At 36.9% G+C, this 15,127-nt stretch overlaps 1 protein-coding gene across 1 annotated transcript in view; it reads left to right on the top strand.

Annotated features, from left to right (window-relative positions):
- LOC148179571 (discoidin domain-containing receptor 2-like) overlaps positions 1-15,127 on the top strand; it is a 113,704-nt gene that overhangs the window by 69,570 nt on the left and 29,007 nt on the right. Inside the window, exons 4-7 of the mRNA XM_088029797.1 lie at positions 939-1,170; positions 7,247-7,394; positions 11,985-12,164; positions 14,586-14,719. Of these exons, the coding sequence (XP_087885923.1) occupies positions 939-1,170; positions 7,247-7,394; positions 11,985-12,164; positions 14,586-14,719 (694 nt within the window). The remainder of the gene's footprint in view (positions 1-938; positions 1,171-7,246; positions 7,395-11,984; positions 12,165-14,585; positions 14,720-15,127) is intronic.

Consider the following 15,127-nt stretch of genomic DNA (forward strand, 5'->3'; position numbering starts at 1 on the left):
ACAAACAGAGATGTTGGCACCAGGAAATTAAATATTAATTTGCCTGTCGTCTTTCAGTTTACTCCATCAAGATAAGAATAACTGATTTATAATAGACTCGCAGCACAAATATTTTCATTTATACGGTCCTGAGTTTCCTGCACATGCATGCAACCTCGGCAATTTTGATAATGCTGTGTATCTTGTTATCGCTGACTGAACAAACCTTTCATAAACAAACACAATCCTTTATTTTTTTCTAAATGCAGGTCTTTTATCCGGAAAATCCGCATTTTCAACAATATTTTTTTCCGCATCAATCGAAGATCAAACGAACGTTTGTTTATCCGCAGCATAGGTGGAGAAAACCACGTCGGTCGTAACGCTCAAAATGAAATTAATTGTTAATGCAAATTAGAAATTTGAACACGTCGGTCCAACAGCACGCATCCGTGTTTTGAGCCATTACGTCGCATGTTAAAATTGAATGTATCGCGCTCAGCAGACAATTGCAGAGAATTTCAATTAGCTCGAAAGAGTAAATTGTTGATCACGTGTCCTGGCAGTCCTGCAACAGGCTTGCCCTACATGCCCGGGAACTAATGATCTAATAAATACCTATTTGATTAGAGAGTGCACTCCAATTCCCGATTGGCAGTTGTGGTTGCTGCTGTGATAATGGATGGCAACGGCCTGATTAATGCCAGATTACAATATCGCACCAAAGAAAAGCGTCTTTTCATGTCGAATCGCAGCTTAGGAAAATTCGGGCTTTGTAATAGAAATCTGCCTCCATTATGAATTTTATGAGAAACAATGCTGGGCGGTTCGGATGTGTTAATTAAATTCGTGAATCATTACCTAGACGCTCATGATGCTGAAAGTTTAATGGGGTGTTGAACAGAGCTTAGAATTTTGACATATTGCGCCAAATGTACAGTAATTGTTATTTGTTGCAGGATCCGACAAGAGAAGAATGGAGGTGCTTGGTGTCCGAAAGCCCAAATTAGCAGTGAAGTGCGAGAATATTTGGAGGTGGACCTCCAAAAGGACCATTTGGTGACCTGGACCGAAACCCAAGGACGATTTGGCAACGGTCAAGGTCAAGAATACGCGGAGGCCTTTCTGGTCGAGTACTGGAGAGGCTCCCTCAACAAATGGTTCACTTATAAGGATTCCCGGGGAGAGAAAGTACGCAACTAACTTCATCTTAAAAAACAATATTCGGTTCTTCTGGTTTTATGAAAGCTCGACCGCAAATCCTGGAGGAATACTCGCCCACTTTGCTAGTTTCTAATTCCGAATGAAGATTTATATTCGGATTTATTACCCGTCGGTGGTGAAACTTTAAAACATCCATTTTAATAAACAATGTGAGCAACAGTAATAAAGCGGGACACTAATTGTTAACCGCTGCTTATGGCAAAGTTGGGAAACTAGGATATGGAAGGCGATTATACACTGGCGACGGAAACGTCCCTCGAGGAATACCCTAGCCTCTGGCCCGTCTTACACGACCATAACTTTGCCTCGAAATGGACGTGATGCCCTAACCAAGGGACACCTATTTATGATTTACATAAATTAAAGAAGCCACTAGCGATCTTACGAAAACGCGACGCTCTTCATATCAATGTTGCTCTGCGAATAATTGTCAGGTTGTATTCTCTCTTGTTGCATTGTTTGCGGTAAATTATCACGACAGCGTCGGGAGAAATGTCGCTAAAGCCTCTAATCAATCGAGAATGCTACTAAACTATGTTTGCTTTAACACCGGATCTACAACGGTACCCCTCTCATAATTTTAGTAGAGAATACCAAACGATGTAATCCTGTTAATGTTGAATAATAGGAGCAAATGTCGGCGGTTATACTGTGTTCAGTTCAACTGATCTCAATCTGAAATTGGACCAACATTTGCTAGTGTCAAACAGACCGTGCCAAATGAAACAAATATAATGCATCGAACTAATTCTATACAATTAATTCTACATTCTTTCTCTAAGCACAATAGCTGTTTGTGTATTAAGAGCGCAAAAATTCACACTGACGATTGGAGAGACAGTTACGCGCCCGACTTAGGAGAATATCAACTTCTAGTTCCACTATTTAGATTTGTAAGACCTAATAATTATAAAAATCATGTACAGTACTCTCGCGAAGGTTATAGCGAAAGCTCACTTCCATGCAACTCCTTTCGCTATGAGGTCATTCGGGGCTTTGTATTTGCTTGTATTTCATCATTACGAGTCTGCTCGCTTCATAAAGTTCTATAACGATTTTGGGGTTCATTAACCTTGAGGAACTTTCAGGATGTATAAATCTAAACTTGGAGTTTCGAATTTACTGTGTTCAAAATATTTCGGTGGTTGCGTGCGTCCTCCATGTATGTAGTGCTTTTTGCGTCAGTAATTTTGCTAGTGTGAATAGATGGTTGTAGTGAAGCGCAGTGTTTATAATGATCTTAAGAAAGAAGTGTAAAAAGTGGAATTCGCGTGTAATAATATTACAGACGAGTTTATAATTTTATTTGTAAGACTTAAGCGATTTAAATCCTAAGACCGTCAGCGACAAGTTGATTAAAACTTTAAAACTAATTTGTCGTTGAGAGACCATTGATACGTTCTTATAAACTGTCATAAATCTATTTGCTCGAGTTGTATTTTACGCCATGGAGTTTTAAAGTTTTAATTAAATTCACAGTCCTTAAAATATATAACTTCTGCGGCTTTTAGATATATATTGACAAATTTATTACATCTTGAAATTTCCTTGAAGGTCTCACCTCTCACATCGTAGGTAATTTACCGCGGCAACTCCGACGCAATTTTAAAAGTTGAAAGCTGAAATTAATTTTTTCTCTCGCGCTCACAATGCACCAAAAACCCTAATTCCTCTCAGTCTTCATTCCGCCTGATGGTATGCGTGGTGGCCATACATCAAGACAAAACACGCTACAAAACAGACGTTATTGTTCAGCACACACGAGATTATGTTCGCAAAAGCACCGACCCACATCATCATGCGTAAGCTGGCACTCGTTAATCATGGTCGTACCATTTGTCAGTCTTATCATCTGAACGTCTTGTAGGGTGCCATCTTCACGTTCGACGAAAACCATTTGTTCTTGACACGTGAAAGAGTGTCGTTCGCGGATTAACAGCTGCATTTCGATTACAACACTGAACGCAAACGAATGGTCTAGAAAATGAACGTTGTGACGTCGTAAATTGAAAAATTGCATTTCCACTTAAGAGATCCTTCAGGACATCCGCAATCGGTTTTAACGACGTTGCTCCATTCGTCGAGTGCACTGGTGCATCTTCAATTTTAGATCACAAGAGCGGTTAAAAGCTCCAAGCTTTGAATTTTAATATTTATCTGGAAGAGACGGTTTGGTTCATTATGGGACAGGGTCGTGCAGTTCTTTACGAAGAAACGAGAAGCAACAACCAATTATTCGTTTGAGTAAATTTTAATGAAGGATGTTTCATTAAACCGCATGGAAATATGTTCATGAAATATTTTATTGATTAAATTGAAATTGAATATGGAAAGATTAATTTTGTGCTTTTATAAAATTGTCAACAGGAAATATTAACAATTAATGTTGACAGTTTTCATTTGAATCTTCACTGAAAAATTGTTAATATTAAATGGCCCGGCGCCTCCACCATTTGTTTCAAAAATTAGCACCAAATGGCATTGAATTAATATAAGTTTGGAAACGCCCCAACTAGAAACTAATTTCATTATTACCATTCACATGCATTGAAACTAAAATTACTTTGTTTTCTAAAACCACTAACGCTTCGGAATAATTTCATTGTTATAAACGAACTGCAAAATGTTATTATAGAGGTGGGTTTAAATTTGTGCTACTTCTAAATCCATCGTTTCTACGTGTTTTTATGAAATTGTACGTAAGCGTGATTTGTATTAAAGTCTGTTACTTTGTGACCCCATTTTAAATAAACTTTATTAATCTATCCGGCTTGTCATGCCTAAAACGTCTTTTCAAGTGATAATTCGGAGAATTAAATTCCGCAAAAGTCTGTTAAGCGAGGGATGTGGCACAAGCTTGAAAATTAGTCCCGCTTGTTGGCATCGCGATAAAAATCCTCACCACCATGGTTACTTTATGGCACTGACAACCTCGTAATTAAGCCCACCAGTAACAACCCCCCTTGAAAAATTACTTCGCTTTTGCAGCGGAACCGTAGATTATGAAATATTAACACCAAACAAGTCGTTGAAAAAGCATGACGATGAAACATATGAAACATTAGATGGAGGTAGGTCGTGTTGAGTGGATCTGTAACTGGTGCCAGTAGCGTAGTTCCGTACCGGGCAAAGGCACACATTACCGTTTCATCATGCCCTGCTCGAGTTCCGTCTGTTCCCCGAGGGAAATTTGCAGCATGATACTGCGGATAATGGCGTTCGATGTTATAGGTGCATTTTGTTCATTGTTCGTTTATTTTCAGGGGATATGTTGTTTGTGTATTTGCCGATGGCGGAGCTCCTCTCTAATTTTTGATTGTGTTTACGTTTATGCACTGCACATGCTAAATATTTTACTCAATTAACTTTTGTTATCTGCACGTTTACAAAAGCAAGACCGGCGTATTCAATTTCTTGTCAGAGTTTATTTACTTGTCTTATTAGGAATTTATTTTTCTGAAACTCAAGTTAAGCTAAATTGTTTTATCAATTTATTTATAATTCTATTACTGTAGGATGCCGGAGGCGGACTTTTGAAACCGGGAATAGCAAACTAATTCCAAATTTCGATTGAAAAAAGAAGTTTGTAAAGTTCCAATCTAAAATATACAATATACAAAGATCTTGGGATCACCCGATTCTACAGTTTTATTGTCTCCAGGCAAATTTTTTAGATTATGTATTTTTTTATTTTGCTAGAATTTTTAAACAATTTTTAATTCTTCGAAATCTTTATATTTACCCATAAAACAAGATGTTTAGGTCCTGCTCTTTAAGATTCTGAGAAAATATTTATTTAACAAGATCACAATTAAGTAATAATTATGCCTTTCTATTCTGTTCTATGGATACTTTTCCTCTTCATTTTTTACAAATAATTTCTACTCCATCTGTGCTTTCAATTTATTTATAATATTTAGACTGTTTTGATTTGGTCTTTGAATTTTTTGGATATTATCGATTACTTGGGTGTTCTTTTGTAGATCCTTTTAAAAATTGTTCATTTATTTAGACGTGTCTTCTTTTCGGATTTGACATTCTAAATTTTAAAATTGGGAAGTCTTTTTACTCTGGATACTAAAAATTCTCAAAAAGTGACGTACTTACATTGATTTTGAGTAATATTTTTTTTTAATTTTGAATTTTTACATCGTTTCTGTATATTTTAACACCCGAAAAGTATTGATCTTTTAAATTCTCTACACCTCAAATTATACTGAAAATTTAGTTTTTATTTTTATGTTTGATTCACAACTTTATAGACTGATTACTGCCATCTAAAAAAAAAAACAAAAATCATAAGTTTATTATTATGTTTATCACTAAATCGACAGAACACTATACCTCAATAAAAATTCCATGGTAAACTTTCCTGGGTAATAAATCTGTGGAATAATAATGGTGTTAATATAACATATTGTTTCATTTATTTATGATGTTTAATGGTTATCTGTTATTTGTAACAGATTTATCGTCTGCATGCGTTACTAATCCACAATCTAGCTTTGATTAATTGTACAATCGCGACAGCAACTTACATTTCATTATTAAATTAATAAAACCAAGTACAAATAATTTGTGACCACATTTCGTTTTTACATTTGGACTTTGGCCAATTTTTTTCTGACTAGAAATCAATAAAGCTTTTATGGGGTGAATTTAGGTCGAATGTTTCAATATAATATACTAATGGGAGTGTTTTACGAGTAACAGAAGCGACACGAAACCGTTACTATTTTATTTGCACATTGTCACAGATTGAATTCCGACACAAAAACAGCAACATTTTTCACTTTCCATTCGGCATTTTTTGACCCGCGTCGGACGTATTTTTTCCAAATGGATTGAATTTGGTAGACCAGGTGTCCCTAAAATGCATTTTATGTAAAAATGCATGACTAAGCCTACCGCATTGCGGTTTTGTGATGTTACGTTATTGGAACCACTAGTGCAACAGCTGTCTACCCCTAATATACCATCAAGTTTTATTTTTATGCCTATGTTGTCCACCGCTCAGTAAACAAACTAGATTTAGATCTAGAGAGCTTTAGATATTTATTAAGCCGCACAATTATTGCAGAAATAAATAGAACCATTTGAAAACAAAACCGACGATTAAATGCTCGAGATTTTTTATTGCTCAGTAATCCCCAAAAACAGCCTTCTAATTGTTTCGGCTGAGAGTTTTATAAGAACTGAGGTCATTAGTTGCGGAGATTAAGTTCGATTTGAGGGTTTTGTCTGCTTTATATATTTTTTGTTTTTCGTGCAAGTGGAGTAGTTAGCGACGCTTAATTTATCTCCGCTTCTCGAAAAGATTTGAAGCTTTGTTGTATAATTTAATTAGTTTTCTAGCAGCAAAAATAAATACTCAAATCTGATGCTTTAGTTATGAGCTCTCGTAGAGGATAAGCTCCTAGCGAGTTTTCAATTATTCATTTTCTGTGGCTTTCACTTTTTCTACATGAACGCATTAAATCCACTTAGCGCACATCTCGTGGAGCCGCGAAAAGAAAAATAAACATACAATATCAAGAATAGAATATTTACAACCTTGTTGCCGTCGATATAGTTTTGCTAGTGCATCCGCCGCTCGCAAATAAAACGATTTTACCTTAGAATAAAAAACAAAACCTCCCTCCGCGTCCAGACATCAGCAGGAATCTGCAACGTTTTTATCGTCGATTCAAGCTCAGATATCAAAAGCTTTTTATACGTGTTTTAACACGAAGCAATAACACAATTCATTACTCCTTGAAAAAACGGGAATTCGACTATACACTTCTTGTACCATGTTGCGCTGAAAATTTACAGTACTCGCCGTCTGGGCATTAAACATTCGTCAAAAAATAATCTCTTTTGTTCTCATTCATACATTCCCGTGTTCAACAAGTCGAGAATTTGAGCTGGATTGCTGTTTGCTCAGAAAAGAAACTTAATGGATGCTTTGTCCTGTGACATGCTTTTTCCATTAAAATTCTCGCGCAAACTAAGTTTGCGGCTAATTGTCGTCTTCATAACTCAATTAGATGCATTTTTACAGGTGTTAACTGGGAACAGCAACACTTATCTAGTGGTGAGACAACGTTTGGAGCTACCATTCATCGCCACCAAAGTCAGATTCATCCCTTACAGCGAACATCCGAGGACTGTCTGCATGCGTGTGGAACTGTACGGATGCTCCTGGGAACGTAAGTTGATCTTTTATGCTCACGTTACTGTCACATTAAGACATAATTAGGAAGAATTTCCGACGGAACGCTAACGAGCCACTTATGCTGCAAATCAATCCGAAAGAGGTATAAAAGAAGAATACTTATTTTTATATATAATTTTTCAATAAAGTATCTTATGACTAGTTTTTTCTGGTGCAGTTATACAGGGTGATGGCATAAAATATTCGTGACTAGGACTATTAAATTAACTAACTTCATTTCCATTTTATTGGATGGGTGACATTGACAATTTCCAATAATAGGCAAAATACGTAATATAATCACCTTCGAATAATTATGTCAATAATAACTGCACTTTTGAGTCAATTAATTAGAATTTATTTTTAATGAATGATTTTATAATTATACTGAATAAATATCAACTAATAAACAGTAATTTAGAACTGGGAATAACTGGAAACGCGAACATTTGACAATTTTCCATTAAAATTAATTTTTAGGATAAAAATAGGTAATTTTAACGTTAGTTTATCAGAAAACTGTAGGCCTAGAGACCGGAAACATAAAACTTCCTTCTGTTTGTTCATCAAATTAATTAAAAGTTTGATTGTTGACTTTCTGTCAGTAGCAGCGTGAAACGCTTCTGCACAAACAAAAATAATTAATTTTCGTGTCTTTGCCAAAATGAAGAATAAACTTCATATCTAACAAGTAAGTCAGTGAATGATTTGGATAAACATGAAACCGGTTTGCAAATCTCAATTACCAACCGTCAGAATCACGAGCGACGTCGGGGCGGACCAATTTTGTGCGTTTTTATCACAGAACGATGCATCGTTTGTCGTTACAAACCGTTATAAAGAACAAGGACAGGATCTAATTAAATATAAACATGACAATGGGGGTCGTGCTGTGCGCGATAAAGGTTTCCTTTAGACATTTCCACATCTATTATGACAAGTTAAATATTCATTTTACGGTGGCTTCATTCGTTTTTGAAGTCGAGACTATCTCCATATCTAAACAGCTCAGTGCGCTACTCCTCCATAGAATCTTAAACAGTTCCTCCTTACGCTAATGTATTTCAATTATTACATAGACATCCCTAAATTTATACTTTATAAATTCGCTTTGATATTCCTCCTTCTTATTTCGTCGTTTTGAAGATTACTTCGGTATGTACGATGTATAAACCCACGGCAATTAAGCGCCTTAGCATGTATCTTGTTTACCCTGAAGCGATGGCAAGATGACGCGCTGTTTGCTCATCTGCCAACTTACAACTAGAAAATAACTCAATTCCTACGGAAAGCGCATCCATTTTAACGGAATTTTCGACAAACCAAACAGACTTATGAAATTAATGAGTTTGAGCAAATATTGCAAAATTTTCGGTTGCCGGATTCCGGGCTATATCAGAAACTTTCCAAAACTGCGTTTTTCCTTCTCTTAAGCTAATCCATATTTATTTGAGAATTGCTGTTCTAAAATAAGATCGCCAGTTCATCGGAGCAAAGGCCACAATTACGACCCTTTTGTGTTGGTGATAGGCCTGATCGAGCTGAATATGCAGAGCTAAACGCGTCATTTGATTCCATTTACCTCCACATAGCAAAACATCTGTTTTGCCTGATCATTCCCCGGTCAATTGAATTTTATTCAGTTGTCGTGCCGTACCGAACACAGCGGCAAACGCCAATATGGGATTACAGAGAGATATCATATCGAAGTTTCGACGATTTTGATGAAACGCTTTCACCGAGCTGAAATTTATGTATATTCCCCGGACGCCTCAATATTCAATTTTCCAGTTTTATCTGAAGCTTTTGTGATGTGTTTACCGTGTTTATCACCAGTGGAATGTTTGTTTCCGCTTCGATCTTGTCGTTTTTTGGAAGAAATAAGACAGCGACGTTACCTGTAGCGTCTCACAACTCAATCTGTTGATGAGAAATGATGTGTTGAAAGAGTGGCAGATAATCCGATGCCACTTGTTGTCAGGACAATGTCAATACATCCGCAGCAATCGATAACGAATTAAGGATTAGTTGCGGATGGAATGGCCAATCATCGGCTGAATTCTGATACAACCACAACATTTTGGGATATTTGAAGGGAGCTTGCGTAAATAACGAGAAAATTGGGAAAGTTCGGGCAATTAAAACACGTTTTCAGACAGTGATTTCATTTTTTTAAGTCGACACCAACTTAGCTTCAACGCCAAACTTTACACAAAACTCAAATGCTTAAGCTCCCTGACGTCTTCTTTAGCTTTCTTAAAAGGGTTCGAAGTACTTAATACTTCACTTAAAGTAACTCAAAAAGCTTTTCTTCTTTCAATTTACTGAAGCTAAATGTGTACAGCAGTAAGCCAAATTTATTTCAAAAGTTTTTTTATTTGATTAATTTACTAGGGAGGTACTTTGTGCGTCGAATCTAGTCATGTCGGATCCATAATTTAGTAGTAATTTTCGACGTAAAATAAATTCTAAGTTCTAATGGGAAGTGAAGTTATGAATCACGAATTCTGATAGAGGAAGTCGAATTTCAAAGTTCTAATTTCATAGGTAATTTGTTATTATTACGTATTTCTCCAGTTATTACTAAATTATATTCCATTGGAACTGTTTCATTAAAAGGTAAATACTTAATAATCAGAATAAATTTGCATTTGGACACTTTAAATTGACACTCAACATTAACTTGCCGAAGCTGAAGTGCGAAATGGATATTTGCTGTCGCTAAAATGGTCGACTTTACTTGAATTAATTACTTAAATAGATACAGATTTAAAGTGCCAGTTGAAACAATTCCATTATCTTCTTGATAACTGACCAGAAGAGCTTAATTATGACCCAACTAAAATTAAAGTAAAACAGAAAACGTCCCGAATTAGTATGCATGGAAGTTCTATAACTTGCAAAATCTGTTTATTTGCTTCGAAACAAACAAATCCGCCATTAAATTCGAATAAAATCTTAAATTTATTCCCGGGGTAGGTAGTTAATGTAAATCCATTTCTAAACTTGAGCATGTTTTTTTTCGGCTCATTCTTTATGTGCAATCCGTGGAACTCCTTTCCCTGCTTCGTTGCGTGAAAGTTCGTAACATCATTAGTCAGTTCAATACAAAATCCGAGCGATACCAAATTTCATAAAGGTAATTCGCAACTCGAAACTGTCTGCAATTTTACCTAAAAAGAGGTCTGTCTAGCCTTGGGCGCATCAGATTCCCGCTGACCTTTCAACCGCCGAAGGCAAGGATCGGAGATAACGCGCATCTGGATTTGATACAGACAATATCTACCCCGAAAAGGGATGCAAGAACTTTCAAACTAATTGAAAATTCGTTCAAACATCATCCGGACCAATTAATTTAAAAGTGTCTGCTAGTGTTCCACCTGATGCAATTCTAGTAAGTGGCCACGTATTTGCACTGTGCTTCGTTTTAATTTGATAAGAGGAGGATCTAATGATAATTAACAATGAAATGTTACTGTGAGATGCGAGATTTAGGAAGATCGATTGATTTGTCAATAGTACGGCAATCTGCTTAATATGTTACTACTATCTAGACTACGGGATGCGGTTAAACGGTATTAGTTTGCGGTGCGTTAGCCAAACACCAAGACGCTTTAATCAAGTCCGGTTGCTGATGCAGATCGAGAAGCTGGATTTCGTGTTTGCTTGAAGAGGATACTTCATGAGATCGTCCTAACTGAAGCGTGTTCGGAATATTAACTGTTGGCTTTCGATGTCACGCCGGCATTTTACGTTTCTTTACAGATTTAAAACAATTTATTTCTCTTACAACAATTAAAGCAGTGAGACAAATCTGTGAGTCAAATGTAGAAAAAAATATCTTTGTGAGATCACAAAAGAACACTTTGTTTTTAAACGAGGCGTTGTGATACAATCAATGATTTACTGTCCGCATAACTGCAGCTCATTTCCCGCAAGTCTGTTTTTTCTGTTTGGTTCATAAAGCCAATTACTAACAATACGAACACTGCTTTGCTAATTTACATTATATTTCGATTCATATCAAGAGCATTTCAAACTCCCCGAGTCTCCAGGATATATTGCAGCTCGTTTCATACATTACTAATAATTTAATCAAAGCGCGTCAAAAGGCAATTTAAATAATATCCACTGCATGGAATATAACGAAGAGTTATTATTCATCCCTCGACCCATCAGGTTACATATTTAAGGGCTCATATCACACCTCTTATCTTTTGATCCCTTCTCCGACGTTTCAATATCCAAACACAATACACTTCCTGTAAAAAAGCTTACACTCAGGTAGTGGCGTTTGTTTGTACCGGGATTAAATTTTTAAGGGTTGAATTTCAAACGGGTCGCGTTATTAAATTTGCATACGCACAACCCTTTAGCGTATCTTCTCGGTGCTGGCCTCGATCCCCATGGACCTCAGAGTCTAATGAAGATATACCGCACCACGGGATCATACATAATGCCATAAACCCCTGTCACGTGCAAGGGGCGTCATCAACACATCTTCCCTCGCGCTGTTAAATTAAAAGTTTTCTTAAGCCCAGTGCAGCATGTTGATCACGCTCTAATTAAGTGTGTGATTTTACAGAAAACGTCATGAGATACAACGCACCCCGGGGGGAATCCCGGGAGCCAGATGTTAATCTTGAAGATATAAGTTACGACGGGGTGTTGGAAGGGGGGCAAATGAAGGGCGGATTGGGACAGCTGGTGGATGGACTCTATGGGGATGATGACTACCAGAAGCAGCTACAAGGGGAAAACTCAGGTAAACAAAATTCTTTGTTTTTAAGAACTAATATTTACATTGTTTTGAATGAAATGAAAATTGCTAATGGAACATTTTAGTGTTGGCGTCGGAAAAGTGTTGACTTTGCATAACAGATCTTACTCTTGCTTTATTTCCTTCTCGCTGTAGATACACATATCGCACAATCCAGTCGCGACTGCAACCCGCTTAATCCTGCCTCCAGCAGGAATCCGCAAATTTGCAGTCTCATAACAACGATATTTGCGCTCTTCGCCTGAAAACTGGGTCTCGTCGCGGCAAAGACAACGTTGACGTTAATATCTCCTGTTAGGTGGAGTATTTGGCCCGAGATTAGGGCATGAACTCTTCTGAAACGTGCTGGTACATACCGGTGGCGTATTTGCGCACAGATGGCACGATAAAGCGCGCCCCAACAACCTTATCTTCGCCGGCACACCGACAGAACACGTTCTATCTGCTCCCATTGTCGAATACATGAATTTTAAATATTGCGAATTTGTACAGGTGGCGGGTTTAAAAAGGGGTCTGTTTTTGTGCGCGACCACCCGAAATTATGTCATTATAGAAGCAAAACGTCAATTTCGTCAGAGGGGGATTAATTTATGGACTGACTTGTTGCGTCTTCATCGTTGAAGATGTTCTTTATACGTTGAGAGTCTTATTAAAAGTTAATGGATTCGTCAAAAGCACGTCACTTGGGTGGCATCGTGGGACTCCGGCGTTGAAATTCGTGGGGTGGTCAGTTCGGGAATTGATTTAGACAGACTGAGCGGAGAAATCGAAGCGCGAAGATTGAATGCGTGTTTCGAGCACCGACAGGAAATTAAACATAACTTTTAATTTGAAACAACTTGCGGAAATTTCCGGGGACCTATTTCGACAACGGAAAGTCGGTGAAAGAAGCCGGAAAACTTAAAAATAATGCCTGCAAGTCGGCCGGAAAAACGTCAAACGTCTTTCGATTTCATTTTGATAGCAAAGTTAATAAGCATCTTAAAAGTCCAAAAATAAAAAAAAAATTGAAAGACATTGAACATCAAAAGATCTTCAAAAAAATCACTTCCCGAAAATCTATTTCGATCAATTTAGCTTAATCGTGGAGAAAACTGACGTTTTTGGTACTCATTTTACGCAGAATTTCATGCAGATTCTAAATTCGTGCACACAATTCATGTACGACAACAAATAACTGAGTTAAGATAGGTTAAAACTTCGAAAGTTGGTTTGTATTTTCCAAACTTTCATTGCCCAAAATATAAGAAACTACGACGAATAGAAAAATGTGGTCTTGTATTTCAGTCAATATCTAGCTCTTTTGTGGGCAAATTTAAATTATTGGTATTCATTTGACGCAAAATCCAAAAATGTGCTAATTTTTTCCGCACAACAAATAACTGTATTATGGCCGATTAAAATTTCACATTGACGTCCATATCTCGGAAACTACGACAGATAGACAGATGCGGTTTCCGTCATCGTTTTTCTCGCATTTTGTTTGAAATTCTACTCTTACATTTTCTGGAATTCAAAAATTTATTCTTTTAGAAAAAATAATTTTTTGACTAAAACTACAGAAATCTACTTCGGTCGATATATCGCTAATTTTTGAATCGAACTCGAAAAAACTAGGAGATCTGAAAGTCGGAAAAAACGAAACTGAAGAATGTCAACAAAGCCAAAAATTTGAAGAATGGGAAAATTAAAAAAAAAAACACAGAAAACGAAAATTTAAAGGATACTATGAATCAAAAAAACTTTATTAGAAACAGCAACTGGATAAAGATAATCTGACAAATTTGTGACATCCACAGGTTCTATCCACAGGGTTTAAAGGTTCTAGAAGACCACAATCATTTCAAGATCCAAAAAATTCTAAATTGCTCAGCGACTATGAAAATTTCATCCCATTAAAACTTGTTGCGTTTTGGAAGACCAGCCCTCCGAATTAGGCCTCGAGCAGCTACGTATTCATCACGACCTTCTTTGGTCAACAATTTCGCCTTTAACATGCACTTAACACCCACTTCTGTTCAACGTACAAACCTGCAAAACAAGCAAAACTCAATTACCTCTAATCAAGTGCAATTAACTTACCCTCACGCCCGGCAGCTCCTATATCAATATACCATAAAACTTAAAGCTTTACTTCCACCAAAAAGATCATACCGTCTCGCCGGCTTAATGAATGAACAACATTAATACGAAATGGGATTAAGTTAAAATTAGAGCGCGCACATTAGCGGACGTCTGAGTAAGTCCTCAAAAGAGTCCCAAGTAATGTAATGAGGGTTTTACACTTTGCAGCTTTCTCCGTGTGATGATGTAGTTACCTGTTGCAATAAAAAACGAAGTTCTGAGACGAGACTATAATGAAAAACAAATGGACGATGTTGTTACTATATGAGCTTTTCTTTTCAGGAAGCCGTTGGGTGGGTTGGAATAACGACACTCGAGAGGGTGAACCGCTCGATATTACCTTTGAATTCGATAGCATCAGAGAGTTCAGTGCAGTTCACCTCCATGCCAACAACATGTTCACTCGTGGTGTGCAGGTCAGTATGTCTGAAGTGTTGCGTTTTACGACTTTCTTGGCACTAAAATTTAAGTTTAGAATAGGTCGCGAACTATCGATCCACGCGAAATTGCCCTGTGGCCATCAACACCAAATGGTGACAGCTTTGTCCTTTTTGCAGCAAATAGTTGTTAACACTGGGCCGTTCTTGCACATGGCAGAGCAGTTTTAATTAGGTAAACTAAAAGAACGCTTATTTTTAATATCACCCCTATCTCGGTAAATATTTATGGAACGTTCGAACTTCTGAGAGAACATGTTAAGTGAAGCTCAACTTTAGTTTCCATACCGTTGCAACTTTATTTGCGTTTATAAAAGTTTTGTTCCCTGTACTTGTAATTATTTATCGACCAAATTTTGTTCTATTTCTAATTTTTCTGCATTTTTT

This window comes from Gnatocerus cornutus, chromosome 2 (assembly GCF_029298725.1).
Source record: "Gnatocerus cornutus isolate USDA-ARS CGAHR chromosome 2, icGnaCorn1.1, whole genome shotgun sequence".
Lineage (NCBI taxonomy): Eukaryota > Metazoa > Arthropoda > Insecta > Coleoptera > Tenebrionidae > Gnatocerus > Gnatocerus cornutus.